Source organism: Vigna umbellata, chromosome 1, assembly GCF_029865625.1.
Source record: "Vigna umbellata cultivar VRB3 chromosome 1, Vumbellata_1.0, whole genome shotgun sequence".
NCBI lineage: Eukaryota > Viridiplantae > Streptophyta > Magnoliopsida > Fabales > Fabaceae > Vigna > Vigna umbellata.
The window spans coordinates 60,049,899-60,067,481 of record NC_142165.1 but is presented as its reverse complement, the minus strand read 5'-3'; the positions used below and the strand labels follow the sequence as shown (position 1 = coordinate 60,067,481).

Here is a 17,583-nt window from a genome sequence, read left to right as displayed (position 1 = left end):
TATGATAAAGTTGAATTGAAAAGATGTGTTGAAAAAAGTAAAGGGCAATACTTCTCGCATGAATGAAAATAGTCATATTTCACATGGAAAAAGTGAATGGGTACAACTAAATCAAATTCGGTAGACCCCATTAGATTCACCAAAATCTTCATCCGTAAAAAGATGACATCCAACCATACATACTATGCATGAAAATTAATAATACTAAGGAAATGAATAATTTAATAATATTTGTGATAAAGTTGAATTGGAAAGATGTGTTGAAAAAAGTAAAGGGCAGTACTTCTCGCATGAATGAAAATAATCATATTTCACATGGCAAAAGTGAATGGGTACAACTAAATCAAATTCGGTAGACCCCATTAGATTCACCAAAATCTTCATCCGTAAAAAGATGACATCCAGCCATGTGTACTATGCATGAAAATTAATAATACTAAAGAAATGAATAATTTAATAATATTTGTGATAAAGTTGAATTAGAAAGATATGTTGAAAAAAGTAAAGGGCAGTACTTCTCGCATGAATGAAAATAGTCATATTTCACATGGCAAAAATGAATGGGTACAACTAAATCAAATTCGGTAGACCCCATTAGATTCACCAAAATCTTCATCCGTAAAAAGATGACATCCAACCATGCGTACTATGCATGAAAATAATTAACTTTTGTACATTAAAACAAAAAATGCCAGTTGCTTCATAGAAAGTGGTGCAAATGTGGACAAGACATTGAGCGTGACTTGTCAGACCTTGAACATGTGTGAAAACAATAAATGCACTTGTTGTATTTCTACTTGTTTATGTTTAACCCTTACATTAAAGTGATACATAGTGTGCACAGTCTACATCTCAGCCTATAAATGAAGGAACTTCTACCTTATTCCATCAATCCAATCAAGTCACTAAAAAACTATTGTAAACAGCCATGACATCTACACCATTGTTTGTGTTAGTGCACTTCAATGGCATCATCTTCACAGAAGAAAACTATTCGGAAACATACATCAATTCCCAAACAGCTTGGGTCACCATTGTTGATACTATGAATATTGTCGAAGTGAAGCAAGCAATCCTGAACCACTTCAACATGTCAACGCTAAACCAATATCAAGTTGAATTGCGATACAGGTTACCAATCTACATATGTGGTGGCACTGCACATTATCGTTCATGTATGATTTCTGCAGATGACGACTTGGAGGCAATATTTTTTATGGCAACAAAAGAAGTTGTGCAGGTTTATGTTGAGATAATGACATTTATTACATCAATTCAACCAAACACAACCCCTAGTGAAGTTTATTACGATTTGATGAATAACTTCAATTTCTCACTAAATCTTGATTGAGGATGACCTACCTTATTTTTCAAAAATGTATTGAAGTACTGCATGTTATTTATCGTTGTTCCACTTATCTGATGTTAGTCTACACATCAGTAAATGAATGTATTATTGCAAGTGACATCATCAACTAAGCTACTGTGCAACTTTTACCTATAAAACATGCACCTATCAAACATTTACAATACACACATTCAAACATCTAAATTTACTCTTCATTATGTTGTTCTTCTCCATTCAAACATCTTCTACCACAACTTAAAATGGCAACTTCCATCTACGCATGCATCTACGATAATGGTGACATTGTTTCTGATCCTTAAAGTGGTGTTTTGTTTACATCGGACACCAAAATCATGATTCACATTCATAGAGGTTTTACGTTGTCTAGATTAATACAGATACTACTGCAGAAGTTAAACAAAGATCCAACCCATCCACCTCCAATCCTACACTTTAGATTTCCAACTCAAATATTTGGCAGACATATCACCTTCACAACCACTCAGATTCAAGATGACGATGACTTGGAAGGTGCAATCGACATCACAGAGGCCAACCCAATTTTAACATGCATACAACTTTGTTCCACCTATACTACAATTATTCCATCTTCCGTACCGATTTTTGGAACACAATCTAACCAAGATGAACCACCGTCACCTACCCAACCTACACATCACTCTTTCGCCCTTAACAACACTTGTTTAGGGGAATGGCAAAATGACATACAATCATACAGTGAACTATTAATCAGTCCATCCACTTCATAACTTTTCCAATATCTCCCACATCAAAACACAGAACCCTCATCCCCTCATACTTTACAAGAAAATGAAATATTAGGCTTACCTTTATCATCATTAGATCCATTTAGTGAGGATGAGGATGAAATCCTAAGCCAACACGATCATGATGAACAACAAAACTTAGATATCCCCTCCATACAACAACAACAACCTTTTACATCTATTCCATACAACCCACCCCAACACTTCCAATCCTATGAAGAATTTCTCTCACATCTACAACAATATCCTCATGCATACGATCACCATTCGAACTTGCATGAAACTTTCGACCATCAACCTGGAACATTGACTCAGGGAATGAGGTTCCAAACCAAGGTACAAGTCATTGATGCTCTAAACACATTTCACATACAAAACCATTGCACATACAAAACGACACATTCTAACACAACAAGGTTGAGGGTGCAATGTGTACATCAACAGTGTCCATGGAACTGGCAAGCCATCCTACGTACACGAGATCAAGTCTGGGAAATCAGAAAAATTGATGGTGCACACACATGTGCCACGCAACTCATCACACAAGATCACAACAGGCTGGGATCACGAATCATTTCCCATCACATACGTGAGATGGTCGAATCTGACCCATCCACACCAATTGCAAGCATTATTGCTTCCATCAAGATCTCTATGGGGTACACTACATCCTACATAAAGGCTTGGTTGGCTAAACAACATGTAATTGAACATGTGTATGGAAATTGGGAAGAATCGTTCAACAAATTGCCATGCCTACTACATGCCATGCAAACTTTTCTTCCCGGCTTTGTGTACAAATTGAAAACACAACCAATTAATGATGGCCAAGAGATCCGCCAAAACCAACAATATTTCAAAAGACTTTTCTGGACCTTCAAACCTTGTGTTGATGGATTCCCATATTGCAAACCGTTGGTGCAAGTGGACGGAACATTCATATACGGAAGATATAAGGGGACTCTTCTGGTGGTTGTGGCACAAGATGAGAGAAACAACATACTCCCTATTGCTTTTGCTATAGTTGAGGGTGAAACAGCAGATGCTTGGTTGTTTTTTCTAAAAAACCTTAGGAGACATGTCACACCTAAACAAAACTTGTGCTTAATTTCAGATCGTCATAACTCCATTAGTGCAGCATTCAACAGACCAACCAGTGGGTGGACCGAAGGACAATGTGTGCATGTGTATTGCATTCGACAAATTGCACAAAATTTCACTCGAAGATTCAGGATACAAGTTTGAAGAAGGACCTTGTTAACATGGGTAACTATTTTTTTAAAAATTTTAACCAATTAAATTTCGTCTTTATTATTCTTCGTTATTCGTAATTATTACTATTTTCTTAAATATTTTTGCAGCATACGCAATAACTGAACCGTGATGTAACTATTACTACAATATCATTAGGGAAAACAATCTCGAAGCAGCAACTTGGATTGATCAAATTCCAAGACAACAATTCACACTTGCGTATGATGAAGGTAAAAGATGGGGTCACCTAACAACAAATCTAGTCGAAGCAATTAACTCAGTCCTGAAGAAGACAAGAAATTTACCAATCTTCTCCATAGTATTGGCCACATACACAAGATGCAACTCCTTTTCCATGGAAAGAGGAAAACATATAAGTGAAATGATAAGTGTTGGTCATGTCTATTCTTAAAATGCCACGAAGGTCCTACAAGATGCTGATTCGAAATCAAACACCCACAGGGTTGTTGAATTTGATAGAAATACAACAAGATTCAGAGTTGGGGAGATGGTAAACCCAAGAGAAATACGACCTGTAGGAAAATTTGTTGTCAGATTGGATGAACGATGGTGTGATTGTGGCAAGTTTCAAAAGATTCATCTACCGTGTTCACATGTCTTAGCAGCTTGCAAACATGCTCATCACGACTTTAACATTTACATTAGTCCCTACTATAGGTTGGATGTCATCATGAAAGTTTATAATAATATGTTTGGGGAGCTACGACATGAAGAATATTGGCCATCATACCAAGGCACATAAATTTGGCCTCATCCAACCACAAAAAGGAATGCAAAGGGTCGACCAAAATCATCCAGAATTAGGACTGAAATGGACATCAGGGAACGAGCACACCCACAAAATTGCTCATACTATTAAACCACAGGCCACACAAGAAATCATTGTCCTCACAATCCTAGCATTAGAGGGTCCACATCCCATTATGGAGAATGATTAGTTAATTACTACTTTTAACGTTCGATGTAGTCACAATGCCAACCGTATCTCAGAATTTCTTATGTAAGATAATTATGTTAAAATTAAAGAAAATGTTTCATTCACTAATGTCAATCACTTTGTCCTCTTTTAAAGTTAATTATTGTGTCTTTTGTCAAAGAATGAAAAAATTGACTCAAAACAAACCAAAAACCATCATGGGGAGTGTTGTTGTTCCAATTGGGGAGTATAGTTCAACTTTATGTACAAATGACCATTTTTACTCTGGTAATCGATTACAGGGGTCTTGTAATCGATTACAAGAGGAAAAAGGGTCATTTGTATAGAAACTTCAACTACACTCACCAACTGGATGAACAACACTCCCCAAGTTTGTTTTTCTGACCTTTGCTGGTTGTTTTGCTCTTAACTTTCTCCACCGAACTCCAAATGAGTTGATTCTTGTTTTGTTGGAATCTAGACTCAAAGAGCTTTCAAATGACCACTAACTCATAATTTTTAGACCACTGTACAAGATGCAGCTAATTTCTAAAAAAAACGTTTTTCTAAGCTTCCTAAATGAGTTTACTTTCAAGTTATTGTTTCATGTTTCTTATTTTAGATGGGTGAGTGAGTTTAATGGTATTGGGTGTTGTTTAGTGCATCAATGAATATGTCAGGCCATTGAATTGTTGAGTAAAAAGGTCATTTAGGTGATTTCATATAAGTTAGATGAGCTCCATAAGCATTGCTGGCCATTTTCTTCCCTGCTAATCAATTACAGGGGTCTTGTAATCGATTACAAGAGAAAAAAAGGGGTCATTTATACAAAAACTTCAACTACACTCACCAGGTGGATGAACAACACTCCCCAAGTTTGTTTTTTTTACCTTTGTTGGTTGTTTTGCTCTTAACTTTCTCCACCGAACTCCAAATGAGTTGATTCTTGGTTTGTTGGAATCTAGACTCCAAGAGCTTTCAAATGACTACTAACTCATAATTTTTAGACCACTGTACAAGATGCAACTAATTTCTAAAAAATCGTTTTTCTAAGCTTTATAAATGAATTTAGTTTCAAGTTATTGTTTCATGTTTCTTATTTTGTATGGATGAGTGAGTTTAATGCTCATGGGTGGTGTTTAGTGCACTAATAAATACATTAGACCATTCAATTGTTGAGTAGAGAGGTCATTTAAGTACTTTCCTATAAATACTTATTTTTTTTTTAAAATTAAAATATAAGATTTTAACCTAAAATTATAAAAATATATATATAACTCACAATTCGGTTTCTCAGAAACCGAATTCTCAACTAATAAAAATGTGTTATTTAGATAATTATAAAGCACAATATGTTATTGTCGTAAATATAAATGGAATGTGCGCTATCTAAAAAAAAATCTCTCCCTATGTCAGAAAAAAAAATATCTCTCCCTATCACTCTTCCATTAAACGTACTTTTACATGGGGAAACAGATTTGAAAACGTAGTTTAACTAAATTTTTTGCGTATCGTAATACATGTATATACGAATTGTTTTCGATGTTAAGTATGTATGCAGTACGTGTCCCTTTCGGCTTTGTGTGAATTGTCTGCCATCCTATATGCACGTAAATTTCTAGATCTGCAAATTTTATTTTTTTTATTTTAAATATGAGAATTTTGATTTAGCATACACGAGCATCTTACGTGTGAGTACGTAAAAGGAAAATACGAAAATGTGCAATGATAGGAGAATGAGGGTGGAATCGGAATTTCACATCAGCGGGCCATGGCATGACAAGATATGTTTATGATATTGATAGAATCAAGAGCATATCCGTAGATATAAATTTGACATATGCTTTTGCCTAACTCCAAGCTATTGCTCTCCACACCAATATGCTTGGGTCGGTTGGGGGTGCTATTATGGTAATCTGTCAAAATTAAATTATTGCAATGTGCTTGCTTAAAGAAAAATTTATCAACTTGAGATCATCCAAACAATCTTATATAATGTGTCCTTGTGGATAGTGTGTGGTGTGGTATGGTGGGTACTTCAATTTAAATGCTTTTTTACTCGTGTTGGGTGACTGACTGTTCAGGACTTCAACCGACTGAATGAGATGATTATTTGGTAGTTATGATTATTTATTATAAAACACCCCAAAAAAGAATATGCAAGATTGGTACTATTGCTCTTCATCAATATCAGAACAACAAACATCTGTCAAAGTTAATGAAATGCTAAGACTCAGAAACTTGCATTGCATGCATATTAATTATATCAAAATGTAAAATAAAATCAACTTATCATTCATTCTATGTATCAATTATTGAGATGTGATAAAATAATTAAATGTTATTAGGAAATAATTTGTCAAAACTTTTATTTTATATTATTTTATGGTTTGGTGAAATTACTAAAGGGAATTTGATAATGACGGCAGCAGCATGATCCAGATGTGAAAGAGAGAGGGGTATTTAGGTAATTATGAGAGTGACTGAAGGAGGGTGGTTACCGATTTGATTCTTGTCTTCCTCCTCACTGTTCCCCTGTCTTCATAACAAACCATCTATACATAACACCAACACTCAACCTCACTCACACTCGCTATCTTCACAATTCGAGATCTGAATCCAAATCGAAGAGAGTGAGATAGATAGCGTGTGAGAGAGATTGCGAAATGAGGGAACCGTCGTCGGTGGGATTCGAAGGCAACGGCATCGTTTCTCCGCCGCCCCAAGCTCTCCTCGAGAGACTCAAAGACTTCGGTCAGGAAGACGCTTTCGCCCTCTGGTATGAGCTCTCCCCCGAGGAACGCGACCTTCTCGTCAAGGACATTGAGGTGATTTATTTTCCTCCCGATCCAATTCGCTCTCTGAGTCTCTGAATAGAAGCGCGAGCTTCAGATTCGCTACTTGACTTCGTTGCGTTTCTTGTTTTCCTGTTTTCGGATCCTTTTATCTTTTGTTTTGTTTTGTTTGACTAATGTGTTCCGTGTGCAGAGTTTAGATCTTTCGCGAATTGACCGGATTATTCGGTGCTCGCTGCGATCTCAAGGTTTGGATGTTAACTAGTGATTGTGTGTTTGTTAATTAATCCAATCGATTTCTTCTCTTCATGTGCGTGATTGTTTGTCTGCCTCCTGTGGCTGAACTGTGATTGTTTGCCAGGACTGCCGTCGGCGGCCATTGAGCCTGTGCCGGAGAACAGTGTGTCCACCGTGGAGGATAGAAGCCAAGAGGATCGCGAGAGATGGTGGAAAATGGGGTTGAAAGCTATTTCAGATGGCAAGTTAGCTGTGTTGCTTTTATCCGGTGGCCAGGTATATCCGAATCTGTTTTGGACGAACATATGCACATGCTTCTATTTTTTTTGTTAACTTTTTTAGTGATTGGAAGATAATGAATGATAATAACGATGTGTTATTTTAGTATTGTTTGATTCAAGTGGGTGCCAGTTATGTATATGTTTAGAATCTTTGGATAGGCACATTGGTGTGTTATAGTCATGTTTTATGCTAAATTTATTACACTCAGTGCATAATTGATAATGATCATGATACTATAGATAATCACTAAAAGAAATTATACTACCTCCTCTCCTATTTATATTTCTAAGACTTTCTAGAAAATTGTTTGCATTTTTATATATGAGTTTTTTTAATTGAATGGAGTATTGATTATTTTTTTAAAAATATCTTTAGTTAAATTTTTTAAATAAATTATAAAAGATTTCTCTATTATGATTTAGAATATAAAGATTTATGAATATCAATGTCTCTAACAGATATTTTAATTATATATATATATATATATATATATATATAACTTTAAAATAATGATACAAACTGATGAATTTATTGTTTTCGGTTTATCTAATTAATTTTCTTAAAGAATGTGATTTAGTTAAAAAAAATCTTAGGATTGGAGGAAGTAGTATGATCGGCAATCAGTATCATTTCTCTGTATTTCTATCATTATTTTGTTATTATGCTTACTCTTTTTGGGAACCTTCTCCGTTAGAGACAAAGTAGAACTCGGGGTCATTGCTTTTGATTGTCCCTAAAAAGCAGCATCATTAGCTGCAAAGGTGTGATTGTAAGAGCGGATGCTCTTTTATGTATTCTTTTTAACTTTAGTAATCTGCTTCGATGTGTTATGGTACAACTAATATAATCTCTTTTTTTTTTAACTTAAAATATTCTTAGGGGCATAAAAAGCAGTCGCTTTAACCTGATTTATTGTAATCAATCATTAAGTGCAATAAAGTTGCTTTATGTTATGGGGTTGCCCTAGTGTCTCTCTCTCACCTCAATAAAAATATATCTCGATAGATGTCTTTTGCCTTTTTTTTTCGATATTTCTTTACTCGACAAATTAAGAAGTCTCCTTTTGGCATAGGCAAATCATGAAACTAAGTGTAGTATCATGAACTAAGTGTTACATTTAGTTGAAAAAATTAAAAAGTAACTAATTTTTTATATGGTTATGCATTTGTATTTGAGGTTAATGTTGATCCAGTTCTTACTTCATCTTAAATTTTGATATTATACATTTGTTTTCTTTACTCAGCACTTTTTGCAGCATGTAGTCAGGAAATGTTAGCCTGATGAATTGTCTTATGCTTTCTTCTTGGTAATTTTTACACTGGACTTTTCCTGTGAATCACAAGCACCTACAGTAAATTTGGACAACAATTTAATTATAAACATTTACTTGTAGCATGAAATATGTTACTACTTACAAATGATATATGATGCATAAAACAAATCTTTTACAAAAGGCAGCTGGAGGAAAAAATCTTTTGGCCTTGATTTATTTTGATGCTTACTGTCTTCAGTCTCAGAATATTAGCTATGTATCACTATTACATTCTTAGTGGAACTGGTGCACCTGGATCATTTTTACGTACCATTCAATCTTCATTCTTAACTGTTATGTTACGTTGTTGACCATCTGTTTGGCTGACTTAAAAATGTTCCAAAACTTTAAATGCAGGGTACTCGACTAGGAAGTTCGGATCCAAAAGGATGTTTCAGTGAGTATTCTCACTTGATACTGAAAGCATATTACTTTAATCTAAAGTATCTTTTGTTGGCATATTGGATCAGTTTTTAGAGAAAGAGAGGCATAATACTTCTGAAATGCTTCTTTTATGCATCTAAATGGGATTCCACACAAACTGTAGATATCTTTTGGATAAAGGTAGGGAATACAAGTAGAAAATATGATCTGAAATATAAGAAAGCTCTCAATTTTTATAGGTGAGTCGAAGCTACAGAGACTGAAATTTCCCCAATATATTCTCTCTCGCCCCTTATCTCTCTTCTCAGCCCTCTATAAAATTTCCAACTCCCCCAGTCTAGTTCTCATCCTTTCTCATAATTGTTCCCCTCTTTCCCATGTTCCTTTTATTTCTTATGTTACTGGGAAATTTATAAAATCCTACATAATGTTAAAATCATTATTGTTTGTTTAAACAGTTAACAGGGTATGATATGGTTATCACTGCACATTGTATTCATCATTCGGTTCATATACTCATTTGTTCTCTATTTTGTCCTTATTTTTACTGTGTATTTCTTTTTTCATTCAGTTCATTTTTCATTTATCTTTTTTCATTCAGTTCATTTTTCATTTATAGTGGATTTTAGTGATGTTTATAATTTACAAATTATGTATTGACGTACTCACTCACTCTTCTATTTCATGGTAAGATTATTATAATTAGTAATTAGAACCAATAGAAGATGCTTATTTCAGGCAAACAAGTTTTAGGAAGATTACAACTTTCTTTGGTCTAAATGAAAACCAGGAAGCTTCTATTTATATGTAGATTCTTTAGTTAAAATTTTTCTGGTTAGAAAGAATGCAAAATATACTCGCCATAGAAGCAGAAAGGTGCTTGTTGAATGTTGAGCCTTGATGGCACACTAGCAAGTTGATATTTGCGTGTAGAAGTAAAAGGTGGCCAATAATTTCTGGTTCTGTGATCACTTTGATTTTTACTGGGTGTAGATATGAATACTAAGTTCATTTCCTCTCAGCTTGAATTCCCATTCCCTTTCCTCTCTAGTATTTTTCATAGTTTTACTCCTAAATTTCATCTAAGTATCAGTCTGCGTTTCTGTGAAATTTTTATAAGCCTTTCTGTATTTATTTGTCACTTACTATTTTATTTATCTCAAAAGTAAGTTACACGTTATGGTAATTTTGTCATTTGAAGGAACTTGAAGGGTAATCATGTTGTCTTATTATAATTGAAAGGTCTGCTTGTAATTGTGTGTTAGATTAGTATTCTTATTTATAATGAAGAGATACAACAATAAAGAATAAAACTAACATTTAGTAATAAGAAATATTTGGTAAGATATTTTTATCAAATCATATCACATCTAATGTAATATTGAAATTATATTTCTAACTCCTTCAAGTTAAAGTTGAAGCATATGTATAAGACAAGCTTGTTACAAATGTTATTAACAAAAAATCCCATAAGAAAGTCATGTTACTGGAGTTGATACAGTAAATAATTACAATGATAAGCTGGCCATATGTACCATATGAGTCAATGTATGCCGGAGGGTATGGCAGCGGTCTAAAAAACAGAGGCTTGGAAAGTGCAGTGGTTGCCAAGAAGTGAAAAATGCCTTGAGATCAGAACGGCTTCGGTAAGAGAAAAATATGTTAGGTGAGCTCAGTGGCTACCGGGAGGTAAAGATGCTCAAAGGACACAGCGGCTGTCAGGGGTCAAAAATGCTTGGAGAGCATGGCAGAACATAGAGGCTCGGAGAGTGGGACAGCTGCCGAAGCAAAAAAAAGATCTTCGAGGCGTGGGGACTACTAGAGAGTAAAAATTATTACATTAGATTGGATATTGTTTACTTGACAAAATCCAGGCCAATTCACCTAGAAAAAAAAGTCAAGGCCTAACAGTGAATTAGTGGTAACACAGGTCACCAAGTATAATACCTATACCATATTGAAAGGATTGTAATGTTTACTGTATTCACACATTAGTATTATTATTCATAATGAATAATAATAGAGAACAAAATTAATATTTAAATATGGAAAATATTTGGTGAATTGGTAAGATTTTACTGTCTACCATATATCATATCTCTCTATTTAATGTTATGTTTAAATCATATCTCTAACATAATTAAATCATATTTCTAACAATTATGTTATATTTTAGATATTGGACTTCCATCTGGAAAATCACTCTTCCAACTTCAAGCTGAGAGGATTCTGTGTGTCCAAAGACTAGCGGCTCAAGCTACAAATGAGAGTAAGTTCCACTTGTCTTGCTTCAGTTTTTTCATGCATTCTTCTGTTACATTCTCATCAGTTTCTGTATTGCAGATTCTGCTTCTTCGGTACAAATTCACTGGTACATAATGACTAGTCCATTCACGGATGAGGCAACACGAAAATTCTTTGAAAGTCATAAATTTTTTGGTCTCGAGGCTGAACAGGTAAGATGTCTAAACCATTTTCTGGCACTATTTTAGTACTTGTTTTACCATCGTTTACTTACTATAGATCTCACCTCTTTGGTATAGGTTACCTTTTTCCAACAAGGAACAATCCCTTGTGTTTCTAAGGATGGCAGATTTATTATGGAGACTCCATACAGGGTGTGCTCTCATTCTTTTACTGAGTTCTAAATACGTTTTCTTCTGAATTTTTGGTTTCTTAAATGGATGTTAATTAAAACATTGAAAAATGAGGGTACCAAGAACTTACCATTTAACCTATTATTTCGGATAAATAATTTATTTATTTGATCGTGTTATTATGCCACAAATTGGAGCAACTGTATGCATCTCCTTAAGTATTTCAAAATTGGAAATTTGGCTGCTGTTGCATATCAGCGTGTGACTAGTTCACGTTGAAGTGTCCTGTAAAAGTACACGTAACAAATAGCTTCTGAAAATAAGAGAATACACCACATATGATTCTTAACTAAAACGCTTGTGATTGGTTGGTTAGGTAGGTGATAGTAATAATGAAATTCGTTACTGCTTTAGGTGTCACCCTGGTAGAGTCTTTATCTTCCAAGCAAGTCCACTGGCAGATGTTTTTAAATACTTTCCAAAGAATTATCTGGGAATTAATTAACAATAAACAATTGTGTCTAATTTTCTTCTGCTCCTCCTTCAAGTTTTTTTACAATTTAACATTGCTATTTATTGCCTTCTTTTCACAGTACTCACGAAAAATAAGAACACATTTATGTGTAAAAAGTTGGAGGGAATGTGAGAATTGAGTTTTCATTTTGGGCTGGATTATGTGCATATTTGGTTTTAAACAACCGGGACTACTTAAAATTGAGGATTTCTAGTTGGAAAGAAAGATTTACTAATCCATATGTTGAAATGATTATAGAGTATTCAGGGTTCCTTAATCCTTATGGCATGACATTTTTAAATTTGGGCATATGATTAAGACATTTAAGTAACAAAAGTAACTGGAGACTAAACTTTAAAAAGGCCTTGATTTTCTAACTTTCCCTTCAATTCTTTTTGGACATGTGAAATGTAAATTTATCTAATTAGAGAAGGAGAAGTCGAAGACATGATTCTTTATGCCTAATTTTTGGTTTTGTTTTAGTTATCTAGCTAAGTTTTAACTGTACCTCTGGTTTTATGTTCCTATTTTTGAATTGTATGTTGGTTAATATTTGAAACTTTTAAAGCCAGGTAGCAAAGGCTCCTGACGGGAATGGCGGGGTGTATTCAGGTACCTAGCGGGTTTATATACACGAGTTATTATTTCATATTCAAGTCTGTAATGCTTACATAGACTGATTTGCTTTTTTTAGCATATTGGTTGGTCAAAATTGAATATGTTGGAATACCTTTTTTCTTTTTTCTGTTCAGCTCTGAAATCAACCAAATTATTGGAGGACATGGCCTCAAAAGGAATTAAGTATATTGATTGCTATGGAGTTGATAATGCACTGGTAATTTAATTTTTTTACCTATGTTGTTTCTTTTGTTAACCAGTGTTCCTGGTCAGCTATCATTTCTCATTTGAAGACGTTTTGATAAGGACTTGTGAAACAGGTTCGTGTTGCTGATCCAACATTTTTAGGCTACTTTATTGATAAAGGTGTTGCTGCTGCTGCAAAAGTTGTCCGCAAGGTAACAGATAAATGATGTAATTCCTGTTGAGATAATTTGTAGAATACTCTCTCAATTTGAGAGGTCAAGTTATTTACTGCTTATATTTCCCATCTGTGCAAAGAATGAAACCTAGCTGTGTGGATTTGCCTTTTCACTAAAATTATGAACATTGTATTCAATTCAGGGAGTTTATTCTTGAACAAATGGGGAAGATCTAATGCTTTGTTGTCCAGTTGTAGATTAGTTATGACTGTTTATGATTAGATGGATGATATGATAAACTATTAGGCTGTTGATAATCACTCTTCATATGTTTTTTCCAGGATGCTTCGTTGTTTAGTTCCTTTATTTGAATCTGTTGTCGTTGTTACATTTCCATTTCCTACATCGCAGTTAGATTGTATTATGATGATGATTGAGATGATACCCTATTATAAATAGAATGGCTATCTCAAATCCTCAATTCCAAACTTAGCTCCCCGAGGGTGGCATGCCAAAGCCTTTCAAGGATGGGGCTAATGTTGGACATCTGAACATGTATGCTTCATGCCTAGGATTAAACATATAGAGTATAAAGTTTGCATGATTGAATTAAACATATGAAAGTAACCTGTATTAATACTAGTTAGACTTTGAATCAAACTGAACTCAGTCCCTAAAGGTAGATAAGGGGAGAGGATTTCCCACACCTTAAAATGAATTTTTTGGCCATATTCATCCTCGCTATCATGTCACATCTCATCAACCTTGATTAAAAATTCAATGCTTCAGGTCCTTCAATGAATATGCAGAAAGAAGATATGACAGTAAGAATACACTTGAGTGTTCTTGTTTCTCCTTCTACCAAATACACTGATAATTATGTTCTTATTTCCCTGGATTATAACCCACTTTATTATCTCTATACTGTGATTATTAAAACAAGGTCAGTATCTATTAATTATTGATAATTTTCTGTCTTCTATCTGCATGGTTATGTTGCCGTACCGTTCATGGGGAAGAGAAGAAAAAGCTATTTGTTTAAGACATACTAGCCTAGGAAAACAACGGAAGCATGCATTCAATATATATACCTAGCTGAATTCTAATTTGCTTGGAGTTCTGTATCTTGTGATGTTGGTAATATTCCGAATCAGTTATTGATGAAAATTGCATGAGACGGATGAAAGTAGTTTTTTTCCACTTCAAAACCAGTGATTCAGTTAAGTTTGTTCTTCGCATATTTTATGGTATTAAATTTTCATTATATACAGGCATATCCACAAGAAAAGGTTGGTGTGTTTGTACGACGAGGCAAAGGTGGTCCTCTTACCGTTGTTGAATATAGTGAATTGGAGTCATCACTAGCTTCTGCAGTCAATCAAGCGACTGGCCGTCTTCGTTTCTGTTGGAGTAACGTTAGTTTATTTGTCCTCTTTCTAATTTCATGGGTTTTTGCTTTCTGCATTCAATCTGCCATAAGCTTTGAGGATCAGTACCCTTGAATTTTGGTTATGATCTTCTAGAATAGAAAGCCAAGGTTGAAGAGTTAACACCCTATGTTAGGAACCTAGAAAAACAGAAAAGAAAAAAAAACATAAGACAGATAAAAGAAAGGATGAGGGTTTGACTACTTTCGTAATGTTTATTGAAGTGCTAAGAAAAGGGAGAGAATTCTCCGTCCAAACTTTTTCCTTTTTCCCAACAAAGCTAATGCTCAGATCCCAAATGGTAATTTCAGAATGCCCACACTTCTATACCCTCTTCTACTGTTTCAGCTTCCCTACCTCTACATTTTTAATTGCCTAATACTCCCTGGTCATATTACTACACATCCTAAATAAGTGGAAACCAAAGGTATCAACTGTTGATATTAGCTTGCTGAGATCCAGACAGGGGAGAGGAGCTTTTGCGCTTTGATATGATCAGATATTCTCTGTTAGCAAATGGGAATACACCGTTAGAGACCAATGGAAATTTCTAAAAGAGAATATATGATCATATCAAATGTAAAAAGTCCTGAATCTCTTCTGATGATGAGAATTACCTTCTAGTTTTGTTTCCTATTATTTTGTACCAACGCTGTCTTCTCTGTGCATCCATCTGGTTGCCATCACAGTGGCTTTTGTTGATATGATTCATAACTCAATTTCTTTATAGACCACACGAAATTCGTAAAGGTCACATGACAATGACGCAATGGTCTCAATTAATCTATTTCTCTAAACCCTTTAAGGGGATAAGCACGAGTTTTTATCAGGTCATGTATAGATCTTGAAAATATTCGTACTTTAGGTTTCTGATTAATCTTGTGATTTCAGGTCTGCTTACACATGTTCACTCTGGATTTTCTGAACCAAGTAGCAAATGGCCTTGAAAAAGACAGCATGTATGTTTGTTGCCCTCTTCATTCTAACTTCCCTGCCCCCATTATTTGTCCTCCTTCTCACTGTTTTGAATTTCAAATGCGAGAATTATTAATTGCAAGCCATGCAACCTGGTAGCCTTAAGGTCATATAACCACATATTTGAGTTAAAAAAACTACTTCGCTACTTTAATCTGATAACATGGATTACTCAGGAAGATTAATCACACTATTCTTCTAATGCCTGATTTATCAGTAGTTAATGAATCTTGATGAAGTAAAAAAGCGGTGGAGTTACCTTTTGACTTCTCTGGGTCAAATAATCTGCCATCTTTTAGGAGTTTTATATATGTTGATCCGAACATTGATTTTATGCGCAGTTATCATCTCGCAGAGAAGAAAATACCTTCCATACATGGATATACAGTGGGATTAAAACTTGAGCAGTTTATATTTGATGCGTTTCCATATGCTCCTACGACTGCACTTTTTGAGGTGACTATAATTCTAATTTTTACTTAAAATGGTTAATTCATTTCTTGACGTGATGTATGTTTAGGATGCTACTCTTATTATTGCATATTTTATGCATCCCTGCTCAGGTATTACGGGAAGAAGAATTTGCACCGGTGAAAAATGCAAATGGATCCAATGTTGACACTCCAGACAGTGCAAAACTGCTTGTTCTTCGACTCCATACTCGATGGGTAGTCGCTGCAGGTGGCTTCTTAACACATTCAGTGCCCTTGTATGCAACCGGTAAGTTATTACTCCACAGCCTTGGAGAGAATAAATATAATTGTGGCTGGACTATTGCCCTCACACACACAATCTTCGACAGAAAGAGATCGAGAGATAGTATTTTTCGTTACAAAGATTATTGTTTTACTTAACTCTTCTTTTTCCTTTCACGAAATGTCATTGTCCCTCATTCAGGTGTTGAAGTGTCACCACTCTGTTCGTATACTGGTGAAAACCTGGAACCTATATGTCGAGGAAGAACATTTCATGCACCTTGTGAGATCACATTCTAGTTCCACCGTTCGTTCGTGCGGCTTTGCTGTGACCTACACTACCATGAGGGAGTTCTCAGTTCCATACGTGTTGCAATATTAATTTGGGCATGTCACTCATCATTCACTTGTATCAATGTATATTATCTTCTCCAATCTGTTTCTGATTGGCTTTTGTTTTTTTTTTTTAAATTTTTTGGTTTTCTCTTTTTTGCCACTGATCTGTTCTAGTATTGCTGAGGAATGTACATGTATCATAATTTTACCGAGCATTTATTTGCCCAAGCAGACTCAAATATATCGCCCCATTTCCAAATTAATTCACGTCATACCATTTTAGGGCACTATTGAAATTTCACCACTTTGTGGTAAAACGGGGAATAGAGGTGTAAGGAAATAACCAGGAAACGGTACAGAAGTATGTAAATCCCTGTCCGTTCTGCAAGCAAACTAACTATCCATGTAAGATTAGAGTTAAGTGTTTTTAGTATTATGTTGGAAAATTATATTTTACATATTTAACAGAGCTTAGAAAAATTATGTTTTTGAACACCCTTTATATAAATATTCGTGGTCAGTTTATTTTAATACATTAACAATACAATTTAAAAATATTAATATAATTAGATGTTAAATGATTATTTCGTTAGTGTAGGTTGGTTTTAATTGTCTATCTGTTTTGTTGTTGTTAGTCATATTCACATGGTAAAATTATTTTCATTGTCACCTGGGTTGCTCAATAAGATGAAATATCCAAAATTTCACATTTTCCTATGCAT

The 17,583-nt window shown here is 34.6% G+C and overlaps 1 protein-coding gene and 1 pseudogene across 1 annotated transcript; both read left to right on the top strand.

Annotated features, from left to right (window-relative positions):
- Positions 1 to 928: 928 nt before the first annotated feature.
- LOC148205937 (uncharacterized) lies at positions 929 to 4,345 on the top strand (annotated as a pseudogene).
- A 2,482-nt stretch (positions 4,346 to 6,827) lies between these two features.
- LOC124838329 (UDP-N-acetylglucosamine diphosphorylase 1-like) lies at positions 6,828 to 17,124 on the top strand. The gene is made up of 15 exons (XM_047313899.2): positions 6,828 to 7,155; positions 7,316 to 7,370; positions 7,484 to 7,635; positions 9,311 to 9,350; positions 11,514 to 11,606; positions 11,681 to 11,793; positions 11,881 to 11,955; positions 13,021 to 13,060; positions 13,201 to 13,283; positions 13,387 to 13,464; positions 14,700 to 14,843; positions 15,747 to 15,814; positions 16,172 to 16,286; positions 16,394 to 16,550; positions 16,728 to 17,124. The coding sequence occupies exons 1-15, from the start codon at positions 6,994 to 6,996 to the stop codon at positions 16,823 to 16,825; spliced, it is 1,473 nt and encodes a 490-aa protein (XP_047169855.1). The 5' UTR covers positions 6,828 to 6,993; the 3' UTR covers positions 16,826 to 17,124.
- The last annotated feature ends 459 nt before the right edge of the window (positions 17,125 to 17,583 follow it).

What these genes read in the sequence shown, in the direction of transcription:
- LOC124838329 (XM_047313899.2), top strand. Translation starts at nt 6,994, where the DNA reads ATGAGGGAACCGTCGTCGGTGGGATTCGAAGGCAACGGCATCGTTTCT. An exon ending in TTCTCGTCAAGGACATTGAG is followed by an intron (nt 7,156 to 7,315) that starts GTGATTTATTTT and finishes TTCCGTGTGCAG; the next exon opens with AGTTTAGATCTTTCGCGAAT. An exon ending in GGCCTTGAAAAAGACAGCAT is followed by an intron (nt 15,815 to 16,171) that starts GTATGTTTGTTG and finishes TTTTATGCGCAG; the next exon opens with TTATCATCTCGCAGAGAAGA.